The following is a 19082-nucleotide window of genomic DNA, read 5'->3' on the forward strand; positions in this document are numbered from 1 at the left end:
TGACGTCAACATATTTAATTTATTTCACATCATTCTAGGTCCTAGGTGTACGTTGCACTATCGCTTACTAAACCCCGTGACCATAGACCGCATTTGCTGCATTTCTAATCAATATTTATAAAATTACACAGCTTTGCGTAAGAGAAACAAAATAAAAAACACAATTTAAAATATCAGTCTGAATGTCTGAGCTCTAGATCTAATGTACCCAAGGAAGGCGTTCAAGCATGACAGAGGTAAATCACCACGTGCACAGAGACTGGACGGTGTTCTAGCGGACGGCTATTTTGAACAGCGAAACAATTGTATCGTATCAATATCAATATGATGATAAACACACTTTTATGTAACATAGAACTTCAAATATATAACACATTCAAAGTTCTGATGAAGTTTGAAAGTATTTATTACAATTCACAAAGGGTGTAAATCATCTCCTTGCAATAGTCCCAAGGACAATGAGCGAAAGTGCTACGTACACTTGTTGCAGAAGATGATTTCATAGCAGAAATTAAGGTTAGGAAGTATTTTCCTACGGTTATACTGTAGGTTGGGGAGATACACTAATAATATTCATTCATTATGTAATGTTAAATGTTAAGATATTTTGTTGATAATTGTACTATACCGAATTGGAGATGACTAATGCAGGCTTTGTCTGTTGCCAAATCCATTTGCATATTATTTGCAATAAAAATTTGTTGAAATGAAATCTTTTGATTCTGCATTTTTATATAATTCTTAATTCTTATTCCAGCCTATGTACTTAATATTATAATCTTCAATTGTTATTTTTGAGACTTTGACGAATACTCTAACTGAAAATAAGTGTATGCGTATCAAAGATTGGGTAATAGCTCTTCCACAAAGAACATTATATAAATAAGGCAATCTGTACTTAGCAGCTTGACAATGACATAAGAAAACCAGAATTTTTTAGGTAATTGTATCTTTTTATAGTGTAGTAACATGCCTCATTCATTCTCTTTCCATGCAAAAATTATAGTTGTTTGTATCAGTAATTTTTCAAAAATAAAATAGTAACATAAATACTATATACTTAGTAATAAATAGTATACAGATGAAGATTGTATCAATATACTCAAAAGGACTTTAATAACACTTTTTACAGTTTCCCTCTTTTTGAATAGTGATATTTCAAACATTTTCCAACATTTTGTATAAAACACACACGAAAAAACCCAGATTGTACATCTATATCCTTGTTTTGGCACTTCATAATATTTATATTAAAAAAATTACTTTCATGCTTTAATAACAATTGTCCCAGATAATCTTTATATTCACCTTCATAATTACCTGGAGAACATTTTCTTCATAACTAAATATATCGATATTTTTGTTTCCATGAAATTTATTCAGAAGTATTGTGTTCTATACAAGGCAAGAATTGTAAAAAAAATCAATAAATAAAAAAAATGATAAAGTGCTTTGGATTTTTCACAAAAGCACATTTTCCGTCAGATCTACTTATAATTGTACATAAATATCATTTAGTATTTGTAGTTTGTATAACAAATATTTAAGTCATCAAAAGTATAACGTCCAAATCATTAAATCTGAAAATCTGATGAGTCAATATAACCAGAAATGTCATTATCTGTTTCAGTATTCTTATGTGTATTTAAGCAACTATAACCACCGTCAACCTCTGTTGGCATGTTGTCATAGGGGTTTTCAGTTGCATGCTCAGTCGATGCCTGTTTCATGTCAGCAAACGTGTTGTAAACACCAGGATGTGTCTCTGGACGACTGCACAGGGTATAGCCACCATCATGGGATTCATCTTTGCCTGTTGACGGGTTACAAAGCAGATATGGGTTCTGTACTACTGTATCATAGGTATTATTGTTGCAGATTTCACCCTTTGATTTAGTAGGTGAGGCGGGTAATTTACCAGACATGTCCAAGTATCCAGACGACTTACTGTCTACCATTGTATATTGGTTGCCTTTGTGAGTCTTCACTTGTTTCTCTTCTTTTATTGCACCCTCAAGTGCAACATACTGTTGTTTCTCCGATGAAGTTCCAACATTAACGGAAACGTTCGCGTAATTGGGTTCATTCATGTTGTTGATTTCCATGTACGGGTTCTCATTAAATGGCATATTTGTATCATATGTATTGTTGAGAAATGTATGTAGTCCTGGGTTTGAAGAGGTATTGTTGGCTTTCCATATTTGTTTTCTGCAAATCGATCGTATTATGCTTGATTATACATGAATATACGGTTATATAAACGTCAATGTATCATAACATGCAACCTCTATTGTTTTTATTTCAATTTTAAGCGCGCTCGGCGCTAATTAGTTCGAATAAGGTAAAAGACTCTTAATAAAACAATTGCTTAGATATATGTAGTCAGTCCTAGCTATGTTATATGAATTTAATTTAAAAATTAAATAATTGTAAGATTGCATTTATTGGAGATATAAATGTAATCTGGGTGGCAGATAAATAGAATAGCGCCCGTTAATAAATGCAATCTAACAATCCTTTAATTGCTATATTTATATTCTACTCTCTACTTCAAAGTAAAACATAATTTAGATGCGAATAAACATTTTTCTATTTTTACAGAATTTCTAGAAGTTTCATAGCCAAACTTTTTCATTCATCTATAATGTCAATTTTCCCGCGCGGACTAACATAGTGTCAGTAAACAAGACTCGCATCCAATTATGTATATATTACTACACCAAATCTAGGCTGCATTTATTGGCTCATAATGCAGATAACAATTATCATTAGAGTAAAGGAAGTCGCAGTGGCAAAATTGTGTTACCCTAAATTCTGCCGATATGCTTGAAAATTTTGATTGAAATCTGAGAAAATTCTGCCGATATGCTTGAAAATATTGATTGAAATCTGAGAAAGAAAGTCTTCGTTAGACTTAAATATCCTCTGTATTGAGGTTTCAGTCCCATTTCTTTTAGAAATATCATATGATTTTCAATCCATTTTCTTTCCTTATATAACTATATTTGAAGCACCTATGTTATCAAAAAGTGAATTATAAGGAATGTTCGACTTCCCTACAGGAAGATACTTACAAATGCACAAATCTTACTTATTATTTTGTTATTACGTACCTTCTGTAAATGACAACAGATATTATAAAAACAGCTACAACCAGAAGGCAAACCAACACAATCACTGTCCATATGACCGCTGAAACAACAAAAACAACATGAAGACACATTATCTCAAAATTCATCCTGCATTTTAGACACAACCCAAACTACAACTCGGTTTTGATTGATAAGGAAGCCAAGGTTTATTACTAGATCATCATTATTGTTTTTTGTTGTTGTTGTATACAATGTAGATATATACTATATGCTTAATATGTAGTATTGCAAAATATTTATGCAATGATTGTCTTAAGTATGATTAGAGAATGAAAACTATCTGCATTAAACAAGGTAGTATAATTAGATCAATGACATTAGTATCTGCTACTAACTAAACTACATATTTACTCCTTCATTGATATATATAAATACAAGTCTAATACCAATTACGTATATCTGAAAGTGCGCATAATTGGCATTGACTTTTAGTGTTAACCACCATAATCAATACGACCGAAAAAATGAAACTATATTATATTGCGTTTTAGTTTGGATTTCAAAAATACTTATATATAAGAAGTTACACCAAATAAAAAGTGACTGAGGTATATTTACTCTATCATAAAGGTTTTCTGTCCCAGAGGGAAACATAATGCTCTTGCCCTCTATTTGTCTACATATTTGCGATGCAGAGTACGTAATGTCCAAGAGATCCGAATGATACTAAATCCCGTGTGAAAGAAAGCTCGTTCGACTCAGTTAAATAAGATTTCTTTATCTAATTCAAAATTTTAAGAATACCTCAAGTTACTAGTAGAATATAAACCGGAATTGTTTGTTTGTTTGAATTTTACTGCCCATCGACAACTAAGGTCATTTAGTGCCAAACTATAATAAGAATAAACCGGAAGTGAAGAATGTAAACCCAGATAAGGAAATACAAATGTCATAACGTAATAGAGACAAGATATGATATAGTGTCCAACATACATATAACAATATAACATATCTATTATTTCTCAGTAATCAATAAAACAGTATCACGATAATAAATGCGTTGATTTAATCTTAAAACTCTCTTTAGTAGCAGTGTTTTTACCATGGAACCTACTTACCAGAGGGAGGGGCTGAGACACTTTCGGAAACCCTTGCTCGCGTCGGAAAATCTGTACAGTATGCATCATCAACGTGGTTACCTAAATTCAATTAAAATACGCAGTTATTAGTTATTAATAATAACCTACAGTTTGATGTTACTTTGTTATTTTAATATTTTTTCTTTAAACAATAGGAATTCCATGGAATTTAATTCGTTTATTTTCACTTTCAGTAACATTATGCTGAGGTAGTATCTTCTTGGCTTTTAAATTCGCACTGAGATTTGTAGAGAAATCGATACCCAAAGGAAAATGAAAATCGATATAGTTAGTCTCAGGTCGACTGATTACCATATATGGAACAGACAAAATTCCCTTGAGAGTTATTCCCCTTATAGTCATGCACGTGATTTGTACGGATATTGATCAATGGAAAGTGTGATTTATGAATGGGATTCGTTTACTACGCCAAAATTTGGATGATTTAATTTTTAAATGAAATCCATCGTATGGATTAATAAAATGTAAACATTTTCACCGCACGCCGATTTCGGGAAATTCGGCGTTTTTAAACAATAATGATTTAAATCTACTCTTTTATATTACATCTAATGCAAACCAAACTATCAGTACGTTATCATACCTTCCATTTTAACTATAAAGAAACTCCATAAACAAATGTTGAAGCAATATACAAAAAACATTACAAAATTTATTTGTCACAAATTATTTTGGATTTGCTGTTAGTTTACTTTTATGGTATTTTGTTTCATTTTTACGATACATTCACCGCATATCGTTTTCAAGAAATATGACGTTTTAGAAAAGGTATTTGAATTAAGAGTTTGTGATAATCAGAAACATATCAGAAAAGCAGAAGATATTTAACTGTAAAAAAATGTTCATTAAATATACATTAAAATTTATCTACGACACTTTACGGATCCGATCGAATGTTACATGTAGTTGTAGCAGGGTCTACATCAGGGTTCTGTGTATATATATTATATAAGGCTATACGCAGAAAGGTCCCAATGAGCAGAATGTATTACTCGTTAAAATACCCTCGACATAGATGAAGAGGTGTACGAAGAGGGCTCGACTACCGGGAACATCAGTGCGACGTGTAGGGCTTGTGCATAAGACGAAAGTAATAGAACACATCGATCTAAGGTGCGCTCTAGATCTATATATTTATGTTTTGACGACATATTTTGATGTAACACAAAAGCATATAAATTACTGTAATTCTTTGTGTATTCAGAACGTCGCATGGTAGAATGTAGTTTTATAGAAATATATTAAATAACTTTCTCGTGCGATAATATATGTGACGTGAAACTTAAAAATGCAAGAAAAGAAAACTTAGAGAGACATTTTAAATTATTTAAGAGATTTTGTAATGTATTATGTATATTACAAAATATTTGGGCATTTCGATATAATGCATATTAAAGATGCCCCAATGCCGACAGAACATAAATGATATTCATCATTTGAACAATAATTGGTGTTTAATCGTGTATATATATGTCTAATTAACACAAAAATTAATATGAAATAATTTAGTTTGCCTTTGGTGCGTGCGCAATCAGTACTTCATTCCATATAGGATATAGTGCCACCGAATTTTTTCGGAATGCAATTATTTTTTTTAATATTTTTAATTTGAAGTAAAATGAGAAGCTCAAACTTTTCGATGGTGGTAATGGTGTAAAGTAAGTAATTTTTGTAAAATGAAGAAAAATACTAACTCGTCTGCTCCTGTTTTTGATAGTGAAAAAAATGCCGTTTGTCAGCAGTGGAGCATCTTTAAGTACATGTAGTAGTCGAACAGATACGTGAAGTATAATAGATTAATGATCTTTATTCACGGTTAAAATTGAATAATTAAACACGTATTAATTGATTTGTTAGCTGTATTATAGATATATGTTGATTTAAAATCACTTTTGCATTTATCGAAATCGGCGTGCAGTGAAAATGTTTATAATTTATAAATACACACGATGGATTTCATTTACAAATTATATCATCAAAATTGTGGTTCGCAGGGGAAATTAAAGACAGTGCCCCCTGAAAATACTACGCGTTGTTATGCGTAGTAAATGAATTCCATTCATAAATCACATTTACCATTGACCAATTTGCGTACAAATCAAGTGTATGACTACAAGGGGAATAACTTGCACAGGAATTTTGTCTCTTCCATATATGGTAATTCAGTCGACCTGAGTCTATATTAAAATTAAATATATTGAAAACTATATGTATCTAGGTGACGTTGCTAAATTTGCTAACTTACGATCCTTTATGCATACAAAATGCATATCATCAGTGCAGCTATTATTGTAAACGAAAGTTCCATCTGATAATCGACATGTTGGAGTTGTATTACGTTGTATTTCTGAAAATCAAAATATTATCAAAATAATCCGGGTACTTAAACAATTTAATCCTTAAAAATAGGCTTAAGTATACATGTATATGTATATCGTGCACGGTGGGATACAAGTATAACACACTGTTACTATGAGCTCATATAAAAGGAAAGACGTGTCCAGTGTTGTTATTATTTAATTATTGCAATACAAAATGTATAGCCCATGTTTTTCCATGTGTCATGCTTGCACTATGTATACATTTGTATAGATCTGTGAACTGATATTCATTTTCTGTCCATTTTTTCTTTCCTTTTCTGTCTTTCCCCTCGTGTAAATTGTTTATTTATTAGTTTATATACCATCCCTCTCCATACCCAGTGTATGAGAGGAAAATGCCAGAATGGAAGGAAATTGGAGTAATGTGCATGTATATGTGGCAAATGTAGTCTTTGTAAAAACATTGCTGGAAAATAAAAAAAATAAAATGTATAGCCAATATCTGACTAGAATAATTATATTAACAACATCTTTATATAAATATTTCATTTTCTAATTGACTTGAACGAAGAGATTTATCGCTTGACAGTTACCCCTAGTAAAAATCTATTCGAACTTGTTTGTTTGTTTGATTAATTAACGTCATATTAACAGATATGGTCAAGTAAGGACGGCCTCTCATGCATGTGATGTGTTGCGTATTTGTTGTGCGAGGCGAGGTGCGTGTTTTGGGTGAATGCGGTATATTCATGTTGTGTCTTGTATAATGGAACTGTTGCCCTTTTTATAGTGTTATATCACTGAAGCATCAGAACTGTTCATACGAAAACAACATGTTACATACATCAGATAAAAGTACTGCGAGGCACTTACCTGTTTGAAGCCACACACCTGGCATGTAGTCTGTACAGTTTTGAAACAACATTTCAAGATAAGTCAATGTTGCCAAACTCCCATTAACTTCGCTAACGCAATATGAAACAGCCTCGTCGTATGGTAATTGTAGTTGGATAAACACTGCAGAAAACTTGTCAACTGTCAGAAAGAAGATAGGTGTATACTATACAAGTATTCTTTATGTATAAATAATACAATACTTATGTTTCTTATAAAGAATTTAAGGTAAAGTGTTTGTGTCAATGATGTAAAGAGACCGTTGATTTAAAGCCAAGTGCATTTTCGAAACGGCTCTTAATTCTTAAAATGGGAATGTAAAACGAGATTTATAACTTTATAGAGTCGCAAAAATTATTATGTTATCCATCAAAACACAAATATGGCATTAAAAAATACGTCCGATTTTCTCTAAAGTAATCGCGAGTTCGTACTAAATCCTCTTGGCGTAAAACGTTGAGTCAATAACACAACCTCCCCTCTCCCTCCCCGTTTTAGTTCCACCCATGCCAATATTATAAAATGTAAACAAATAACATGTCCACGTACTTCTGTTACATGTAAAAGTTGAGTCATCCCAGAACGTAGTTTCCTCATCGTGACAACGACACAAACTGCTGCTATCAGACTGGTGGGCGCAGACGAGATTGCTTCGGCAGCTGGTAGATACGCCATGTGTGCAATTGTCATTGTAATGCGATTCTATAATCATATGGAAATTGACATGTAAATACATTTACGTAACATTTTATGTAGATAACAACGATTTCAACAATTTGCTTCCAAAAGGTGTTTCTAATTCCCAACGGAATATGTTTATCACCATTCATTTATTATACACTGCCCCCCACAAGTTCTGTTACATATACTCTCGGAAAACATTAATGAGTTAGAGAAGATAAATTAGTTGTTAAATAATTTATACTGATGCCTGTATTAACAATATTTACATATTTCTATACTTAATGTATATTTATAAATCAGCACGTGTAACCCAACTTATGGAGGGTAGTGTATGTTTGTGTGGATATGGAAATAGCCATTATTGTTTAAGAAGAATTGTAGTTATGTTATATGGGTATCTCATCACGCTGATCCAGTTAATTATAGACCTTTTTTGAGGTTCATATAGTAATATTCTGCCCTGGTAGAAAAAAAAATCACCACCGTGGTCAGTAGTTTGATGTACATGTTGAATAAAAGAATAATGGCCAATGAGAGCCACCTGAAGAACTCAAGGTTAGGACATCAATGTGCAAAAAGGAATATTGACTCGGTGTTTCTATGTTTATATACAACGAGCCCATATGCTGTATATCGAACTGCACGTGACCATATATTTGTCAATGAGAATAGAGGACATTCGGAACAAATGCATTTTTAAAAGGATTATAGTAGTTACATATAAATATTTGTGTAACCATGTGTGATATTTTAAGCATACTTACTTGACCTACACGTTGAAGATGAGAAATCCCAGAACATCTCGTCTGGATTATAACATTGACATGACGCACTGTTGTTACGCCCGCTACATAGCAGGTCACTTACGCAACTGTGTGAGACGTTCGGGTTGCATGTCTGATTGTATTGGAGTTCTGTAAAAAGTACAGAATTAAAAGTATATCATACGAATCATCTCAACAATGACACTGTGGGAATTATAGGTACAGAAATAGCTAACTTGAAATTATATTATCCACAAAAAGTAAAATGACAACGCAATATGAGATAAAAAATAACGAACATATCTTTCAGAACTATCATGCGATTATTTAAAGCATTAGTCAACGCTTAGCAGAGTCTAGGATACCCTAAAGTATCTTACTTTCTTTACAGTCACCACTTTGGCTGTCCCAAAACATCGTCATTTCACACTGACATGTGCTTGTGTTTCCATCGTTACTACAAATGAGCGTTCTTACACATTCTTGTGATTTTGCAGGTTCACAAGATTCATTGATTCTCGATTCTGAAACATAATTCAAATAGTACGTTTCACATTTCAGACGTAGGTATGCTTAGCTCTGCTATGACACGCACTTAACGTTACTGACATAAACTGACTTTTGGAGACTATGCGTCTGAATTGCATATATCCCTGAGTAGTTACACTATCGCATTCGCTACGAAGTGCTCATTGTTAGAATTCAACAGGGCAATTGGAGCACAATGATTTATCCACTATCGTACTTATCCCAGATCGATCCTTCAGTCTCAAGGAACAGTATATTTCCCATGATTTCAGAGGTAACTCTACCGGATATTAGATCCCACCGCTACCACCACGTACAGAGGGAAGTACAGACATGGAGATCGTCTATTTAAGAGGGAGACTGCGGTATATTCGTGTTGTGTCTTCTTGTGTATAGTGGAACTGTAGCCCTTGTAATAATAATATATCATTGAAGCATGCCGTCGAAGACACCAAGCAACACACTCCACCCGATCACATTATACTGACATCGGGCGAACAAGTCGTCTCACTCCCTGTACGCTGAGCGCTAAGCAGTCTCCAAAAACACACATCTCGCACCTCACACACGCTACACACTGCATACGTGGGAGGCCGTCCTTACATGACCCTGGCTGTTTATTGGACGTAAAAATAATCAAACAAAAAATCCATTTCAGAGGCAACCATGTTAAGCATTGCTTAGTAAGGATACACACACACATCACAACCTATACTCACACATATGCGCATGTGTGTGCAAGGATCAACAAGCAGATATGTAAGGAATGGATTTTTATAGTGTTATATTTACAGTTTTTCACGTAAATTAATATCATTTATTCTCGCGACAGTTGCATATGTTTTATCAAAACACCCATATTTGTTTCTTCTCTCCCGTCATCGTCAACGAATTCGGTTGAAAAGGTGATTGGAATCGAGTCATTCACATGTTCCCACCAAAAGTGGGGTCATGATCCCACGTTGCTACGCCATTGACTATACCCGTAATAATAGAATCGCCGCGCGTGTTTTGCTATCATTATACACTGATAATGATAATACTACAAAGCATGGTTATTTAGTCCATGTCAGTGCAATCTGTAAACATATTAATATGTTCCTTAGAACCTCTGTAAGGCTTTCAAAATATACAAGTCCAATGTCGTCGATAGAAATTATAATTTTCTAAACTGCACCTATATGCATAAAAAACTATCAAGGGTCATTACCTCACCAATATTTTTTCATAATATTAACTGAATGGTGTATCAATTAGCATTGCCTTACTTGTTTTGCACGTTGATAATTCATTATCCCAGAACATCATATCTTCGTCTGAACACTGACAGAGTTGTTTCCCTTCTGATAGAACACAGACAGAGTTTCCTGCACATTGTTCACCAGCCTCACATTCCGATCCATAAGATTCTATGCCACAATAGACACAAAATTAAATGAAACAAAAAAATACAATGCCGACTAAACTATGTTTTTACAGGTATGACATAGTAAATAGAAATATGGAACATACGGTTTAAGGAATAAGAATAATCAATATCAATAAAAAGGAATGCATTAGAATTTTCAGTTATGATAGATTGGTAAATGTATTTTCCTTACATACCATATGTGAAAAAAACATGGGGTATTAGGAATAATTTCTGTCTGTGACAATGTAATATTATAAGACTCTTTATATGATATATATGAAATATGCATATTAGGTACCAGGAGTTTATTTCAGTAACCAAAGCTATAAGCTGGCTTGTTTACACGTGCGATTAAAGTTCGCAGTAATAAACAGCTATGTTATCAAGTGAATTAGAGACATATAGTTTTACTATGCTTAAGCTGAACATCATTTTGTCGAGATTAATTTTGGCGGTAATTTTCGCGGATGAATTTAAACCTGAAAAAATACCGCCGACACTAATCTCGACAAAAATATGATTATTTTAAGCACAGTAAAACTATATATCGCCTATTCATTAAATAAAATAGCCGTAAAAACATTTAATAGTTACGCAAAAAAAAAAAAAATTCGCCGCGAAAAATAATTCGTTTACCAGAATATACTAACTGGGGGGTTCACAAATAACACCCGAGGTGTCGCTCCGACTGCATGCAGCTGTTGGGGTTTTACACTCGATCAACCGGTCATTGGACCTGTCACAGGCCAGTGCTACTCTCCATGGATCGCCGTACCCATTACCGAAAAAGGAATTATATTTTGGTATTCCTCCGCTGTAAAACACAAAAAGTGCAAGTATCTAACAAAGACACGATTGCAATATTAACTAATAAAAGGTAAAATTAATTTCGTCAGGTGAAAATCGATGTGTGTATTTAATTTTTGATTATACACTAGGTTGATGTTATGTTACACGTGTTTTCCTTCAAATAATTATTCTTTTTGAATTTATCTATTTGAAAACTCGACCAGAACAAAATATTACATACTTGAAACCAAGTTGTCTACAAGCGACTTGAGCGTCAAGCATTGCCCAGCCGTTTTGACAAATAGAAAGCCACTTATTTTCCAGGAATATTTCTACTCTGCCTTCGAAATCATTTCTTCCATTCTTCAATCTTATATCACCTATAATAAAGGGAGCGAATGAACAAAAAGACGTTCATTTAAAAGATAATATTAATATTCAATATAAAACATTTATCAAATCTAAATATACAATCACACCAATGTAAACATGTAAACTAGATATTTTGAACAATAATCTGTTCACCTAACCCAAGGGTCGATATAAGGCCAAACAAATAATATGTCTGTTCAGGGTTACCCAACCGACCCTATTTTTTTTACCCCCGACCCTATTTTTTCCACCTAGGATTTTTTTTAAAGTCGGGATTTCTATCTCAGACTCCGGTTCTGGCCATTATTTCAGAGTGAAAGACAACAAAAAAAAAACCAAAAATATCCCGACCTACTGACACTATTATTTTGACAATGTAACACTACACAGACATTGTTTTGGCCTAAAATGCAAGTAATCGATTGGGTATTAGCCTATTTTTCAATACTTTAGAATACTACTGTAAACATGGCGTGTGGAACTTTTCGCTAAGTCAGATTGATACATTATTTGCGAGATGAATAGTTTCGTAAAAGTTTTGAAATATTTTGCTGAGATTTAATGAAAGGGAAGTGACTCAATAGTTTCCCCTTTAGAATAACTTACCTAATTTTGCTTTAACAACTTGTTCTGTTGGTCTATTACACATAACATTCACTTCGTAGTCTTTTCTACCTTCGCAATTTCGATTGCTAAGCACATCATATTGACAGGCACCCAGTCGTTCCTCGCTGCCGTCGCATATCACCTTGTCTATGCGGAATGTTTTATTTCGTCTCCTAAAAGTCTTAGTGTATCGTCCAGGTCTATTGAAAGCAAATTGCCCTATATTAATACACATGGAATAATACAGTATTTCATTAACAATTAAAAGATTGTTAGATTGCATTTATCGGAGATTTAAATGCAGTCTGGGTGGCAGATAAATAGAATAGCGTCCATCTTTTAATTGTTACATTAACATAATTTAGATATGAGTGAATATTTGAATTTCCCGCTTCAGACATTTAACCTCAACAGCCAAGTTCAATATGATAAAAAATAGTGCCTATAAAAATTTCAATGTTTATCAATAGCTTTTCAGTGTTCATTTAATTATTCAGACATTTAAAAGATTTTTTTCATAAGTTTCATAACAAAAAAAGGTTCATTCAACTTCAATGTCAATTTTCCCGCGCGGACTAACATGGTGTCAGTAAACAAGACTCACATTTATTTCTATGTAAATATTTATTTATTAACAGCGAAATGACAGTATCATAACAGAAATAGTAGACATCAAAGCCTGATGTAGACGAAGGAGAAATTGTGAATACTAATCTAATGTCATCGGGCATTTTAAACATTTTTTAAAAAAAAATTTTAGTGATAATAATGTTTTGCTCTTTATATACAATGCACTGTACTGTACTCAGAAAAAAGTAATTTCACGAATAGAGGGTAAAATATTTGTCCACATTTTTTTTCTTCCCTTCTTCCCAATGATCAATACAGTATTATAAAATTTTATTTCACATAGTTGCAATTATCGAAATAGTTGAATACTAACTCAAAGCCTAGCTGTCTGCAGACCACGACGACATTTTCAGGATAACTCTCCCATCCGCTGTCACACACAGTTCCCCATCTTCCCTCGTCGTATATTTCTAACCGGCCTTGAAATTCGTTGATCCCGTCCATCAGACGAATGCGACCATCTAAAATTATTGATAATTCAATGTTACCTTTACGACAATCTATCATGACATTTCGTATTGTATTGGCAATATGATATTAATTGCAGCGAAATATAGCGGGTTTTTTTAACAGATATTTGACTGTTAAAAGCGATTTAACAGCCTACATGTATTGTGAAAATATTGTTAATTTCCTTGTCGAAATGACTTGGTTGTCAGTGTTATATTCAGAATTTATATTATTCTCGCCATGTGAAATTATAAGACGAATATCATTTGTTTTATTTGGGTTAAAGTTTGGATTCAGTCGACACAAAACTATATCTTCACCCGCTTTTGACCAATCGGAATGCAGCATTGACAGTAAAAATATCATTTTGATTATCACGTCATTAGTTTGTGCACTAAAATGACGTCTTATTTTCGTGTAGAAATATGTCCAGATGTCCACAAAAATACGACGTAAGGGCAAAATACAATGGCGGAATAACCTTTGGCGGAACTAGTGAAATATAACTGGTATATTCATCAACATCTAAACTTTATTCTTTTACCTTTGCATTTGATATTCTAAAGCATGGTTCCAATGCTGAACTATCATGCTTGTTTTATTATATGACGATGACTGGATGAAAAATTAACAGCGTCGTTATGTAATTGCGAACCATCCCATTATTTTCTTTTGTTATGTTATAGTCCACATCATTCTAATTGGTTTGATAGGTACCGCAGAAGCAAACCAAAAATAAATTTCTTGAAATTTTCTTCTGAGAAGGTTTCACGGAGAGGTTAATGGTTCGGAGCCTGTTGGTTGGGTATTTAGGCAGCAGATTTCAGAATTCGACCAAGTCAGTTATGTCAAGGTTCGATAATCAAGTGTACAATTTTATGAAAAGTTTGTTCAATTGTTGGTGCGGAATTCAGCACGAGATGGTAGCCACATTTAAATGTTTAGCATAGCTGGTTGATCTTTAAAATATTTTTTCCCAAGTGTATGCGATTAGTAATAAAGGACTAGACTTGAAAACTTATTTTAACATTCAAATGTTTACATTGCCATCTGTGTGAAACCAGTTTTGTTCTATCATGGTCTCTTTAATTAAACACCAGAGAAATATTCCGAAAATCATTATTAAGAACAATAACATCGTATATATTCATGTTTGGTCCCATTGGGATCGGTTGACCACGAAATGAACCCTTAGTGAATGTAGGAACCGCGAAATATTGACCCAGTGAATTCAAAACGTTGTACAGAACATAGACTTTACGTGCGTTTTCCATTGTCATAAGTTCAACGAGTGCACATGGGTTTCACAGTCTTTGCATGGCACAGTGTACAGGTCTAAATACACCCTCACACGGAAACAAATATTGAAATGTATCTTTAGATGTAGTCAAAATAAGATGTGTTATGTGTCGTGTACTACCAAGCGTTATATATATACACGGAATGACAATTGAAGTTTGACCCGAGAATATCCTTAGGTAAGTACTTATATCCGATCTGTTAGACTAGAGTCGCTGTGATGAGTGGTGATATGTAACTGTGTGATAGTTAGCGGTCAATGATAAACCAGTGAGGGGATCAAGCAATATTAAATACTCGCAAATGAAGGAAAGCACGACAAATTTCAAATTCAGTTTGCGTTGGCACAGCAGATGTCCGACGATATATCTATTGCAACAAATAGTTGTCTGCTAGTCTTACAAGACAATTGATTGATCAATAGTACGAGTAATATGTTGCATCAGACACGACATTAGAAATGATAACGTTATTTGCCAATTTATTGACACATTAAATATACAGTCAGCCAATGGAATTCCTCGTTACAAGCAGGACTGAAATGTTTTGAATAAATATGAAACAGATGATAGTTGCACACCATTTTGTCAATGGTAGAGATTGATTAACGAGATATTTTTTTTATTTATTTAAAACTTTGTTATGAAAACAATATTTGTTTATACTTGCTGACGAGATATGAAAAGGTTCATATCACATCAAGAGGTTATGATGTCCAGACAGATTTCCACCGGCTCTCCACGACTTGTCACGAGTTCGAATCACATGTGAGGACGTTTCCAGGTACTTTCATTATTTGATTTACTCCGGGTACTCCGATTTTCCTCCAAATTATAAACCTGTCACGTTCTTTAATAAGACGCAATGTTAATATGACATTAAATCAAGCAAAAGCAATTTGTCCGTGACTAGGGAATGACTTGCATAATTTAACACTCTTGTGGTTTGCTTTGACATTATGTCAGTGCAATTTTAATCTTCAGATGAAACCAAATTGCCATTTGTTTATATATGTCTTCTCCGTGTGTAACTTTGTCAAATGCATTAGTGTTGCCCCGTAATACACGTAGATGTGCGTTCCTTAGGTCGAATGATCTTACTAATGTGGCGGCAGCGTAATTGTGGGAAATTTGCTGTCTTTACATCTTACATCTGTATACTATGTGTGATATGTTTTACGTTTACGTTTGTAATATGTATGTTATGACACGTGACCTAAAGCTGATCATTAGTTGGACGTCAATGCCTAAGACCCGGTAATATTTACCTGTATACCCAGGTGTGCACGGTACAGACGAATAGCTATATATAGGAACATTGGCGGGACAGTTTTCACTACTGTACCTCGAAATATTCTACTCTATTTGTACTAACACCGGGGAGATGGTATTCATGACATTATGAATATTTATGAATGATTCATGAACTTTGAAGAATATTAACAGATTGTGGTTCATGAAAAAAAGTTCATGAATATTCATCAAATGACTCTCATGAACTCTTCATGAAGTTTTATGATTTCATGAAACATCCATGATTGTTCATGATCAATTGGTCAATAATTATCCATGAAGTTTTATGAATGATTGATATTAATAAAAATTCTTCAAATGAATGAAAATGTTTCATTCATTTTTAAGAATTTTAATGAATAACAGTTATGCAAAAACTTCATGAATGATTCTTGACATGTTATTTCATTCATTTTGATGAATATCCACTGAAGTCACATGACTTGTCACATATATTCTATATATTTCCCGCCAAAACAGTCACAATCCAAAATGTCTGCTGTATCTGCTGGCGTGTGGAAGGGGAAACATATTATTCATCTAAAAGGAGTTTTGGCACGTTATTGAACGGATTATTCCATTCCTTGATTACTTTAAGCACAGACGAACACTTTCAGTAAGTTTTGATTTCTCTGCAGTTCTTTTTCATCATGATATTGTTGCACACTGATATTGCTATGGCGATTATGAAAAGACATTTTGTCAAATGTTATTGAATTGAATTGCCCATATAAACTATTATGCTTTACAACTATAGGTTTATTTTGGACATATACTAATTTACTAGCAATGTATCATGAAATTTATTGCTGCGTATCACTGAAAACAGATTTCGTTAGCACGTATCTGTGACAGTATGAAAATATGATAAACACAGCAAACTGCTTGTTGATTTCATGTTAAACTCTTCGAATTCTGATGTTATATATTAATGTAGGAATTATACCTATTGTTATAAGAATTTATTTCGTCAAATTTTGAATTGATTCCAATAGAATTGTCATTGGTTTGGTAGAAAATTTCAATTCTGGACCCCTGCTAGATTTCAAGAAATTCAGATGCCGCTGACTTAAACTTACATTCATTAAACTTCATGAACACGACTCAAGTTTCATGAATATTCATGAATTGTTTGTGCATACTGCTGCGAGTTGTAGTTCATGAAAAACTCATGAATTATCACAAATTAACATTCATAATCATTCATGAGTTCATGAATATTCTTAAAATATTCATGAACTTTTTATGAATTTTCATGAATGGGTTGTTCATGAATGTTCATGATTTCATGAATAAAAGAGACTCGTGAACGTTTATGAATTCATGAATTAAGGATTCATGAATTGTCATAAAATGTATTTTTTTTATTATTCATGAAGTTTTAAGTTAATGAATTGCATGAAATATTAATGAATAATAAAGAATATTCATGAATTATTCATGAATGTTCATGAATTATTCATTAACGTCTCGCAGGGGAAGCTATCGCACTATAGCTATGAGGGAAGTGTTATATCCCAATAACGTTATTAGTTTATTTATTCAAATTAGCGTATCGTTATAGTCCAGTTCAACTGAATAGCCCGTGAGGTTATCTTTTGTTTTGTTATGATACAATAACGTGTAACGTACGTGAATCACCCACATGATGGGAAGTGCATTAGAATACGGATATTTAGTCACGTATGAGTATCAATCTGCCAATATACATGTAATAACACTGACCCCTCACATTAGCTGTAGAGGAATATAATCTTTAGTTCCATTATATGAGGTTAATGCTGAATACGATTCCATGTCCTTCAATACAACGATGTTTCTGATGGGGTTCTAATTGGCATAGAAAACACAACTAAGATCAAATATTAAAAATACCAGAGAGCTCGCCACATTACTGTATAACAGGTTAATGTCAGGTCATGGATGGTTTATTTTCGATATATTTGCTGTTCTCTGGAACTTTAATTCTATGGATATATATTATGAAGTTAATGCATTAATAAGAAATTCTTATTTTGGATACCTTTCAATGAATTATTTCGATTAGTTTTTTAACAGCACTTAGTTTTCATTTTCTGTACCTTTTTGTTTACCAAATTTAAAGTAATTTAGTGTATTTCTTTAAAGTCTAAGTCTAATCTAAAATCCATCAATCACTGAAGGAAATTATGTTTTTCATGTTAGTAGAGTTATTAGGATTACCAGGAAGAACACAAGACGATATCGTGTTTAAAATATGAACATAGGTAAGATGTGAACTGAAATTTAAACGCTAATACAGACTCCACTTACCAATCAAGGCCACCAATGATCCTAGTTGTAAGAGAAGAGTGTAGTACGTCCGATACATCTTGAGTGAACTGATACACAGTCAGTAAATAATCTTGTCATTGTATGAGGGTGTTATTACTGAGATAGTGCGGAAGTACTAGTCAGAAAAACGAGACCAACTTGTTATACTGTATAATTGCTAATATTCGCGGGGGTTTCATTTCACAAAATTATAGGATTCATCCAAATTCATGAAAGTTAATATTTTGCGAAATTTATCAAAATCATAGTTTTACATATATGTCCAGAGCCTGTAATTTTAATGACGATTTCAAAGGATATAGATGTAGGAGTAATTCGAGTTAATAAATCCCGCGAAAAAAGTTCCATGCAGTAAATCGAAAAAATTTGCGCCCGCAAAATTTAACAAATCCACAATGTTAGTATTACGCAAAAGAGAAATGACACATTTTAAGATTTTTTGGTGGGGATTTTGTTTTATCCACGAATATTTGTTTT

The 19082-nt window shown here is 33.1% G+C and overlaps 1 protein-coding gene across 2 annotated transcripts; it reads right to left on the reverse strand.

Moving 5' to 3' along the window:
• Positions 1–388: 388 nt before the first annotated feature.
• LOC138317696 (uncharacterized) lies at positions 389–18677 on the reverse strand. 2 transcript variants are annotated; one of them, XM_069259543.1, is made up of 14 exons: positions 18585–18677; positions 13565–13712; positions 12622–12821; positions 11885–12023; positions 11505–11668; positions 10712–10852; positions 9296–9439; positions 8916–9065; positions 8017–8169; positions 7447–7608; positions 6498–6599; positions 4211–4291; positions 3114–3192; positions 389–2208 (listed from the first exon to the last, which is right to left on the reverse strand). In XM_069259543.1, exons 1-14 carry the CDS (start codon positions 18640–18642, stop codon positions 1575–1577), a joined length of 2355 nt encoding a protein of 784 aa, XP_069115644.1. In that variant the 5' UTR covers positions 18643–18677; the 3' UTR covers positions 389–1574. The 2 variants fall into 2 exon arrangements, with proteins under 2 accessions (XP_069115644.1, XP_069115645.1); XM_069259544.1 differs by lacking the exon at positions 9296–9439.
• Positions 18678–19082: the final 405 nt, after the last annotated feature.

The sequence above is a fragment of the Argopecten irradians genome, chromosome 3 (genome assembly GCF_041381155.1).
Source record: "Argopecten irradians isolate NY chromosome 3, Ai_NY, whole genome shotgun sequence".
Lineage (NCBI taxonomy): Eukaryota > Metazoa > Mollusca > Bivalvia > Pectinida > Pectinidae > Argopecten > Argopecten irradians.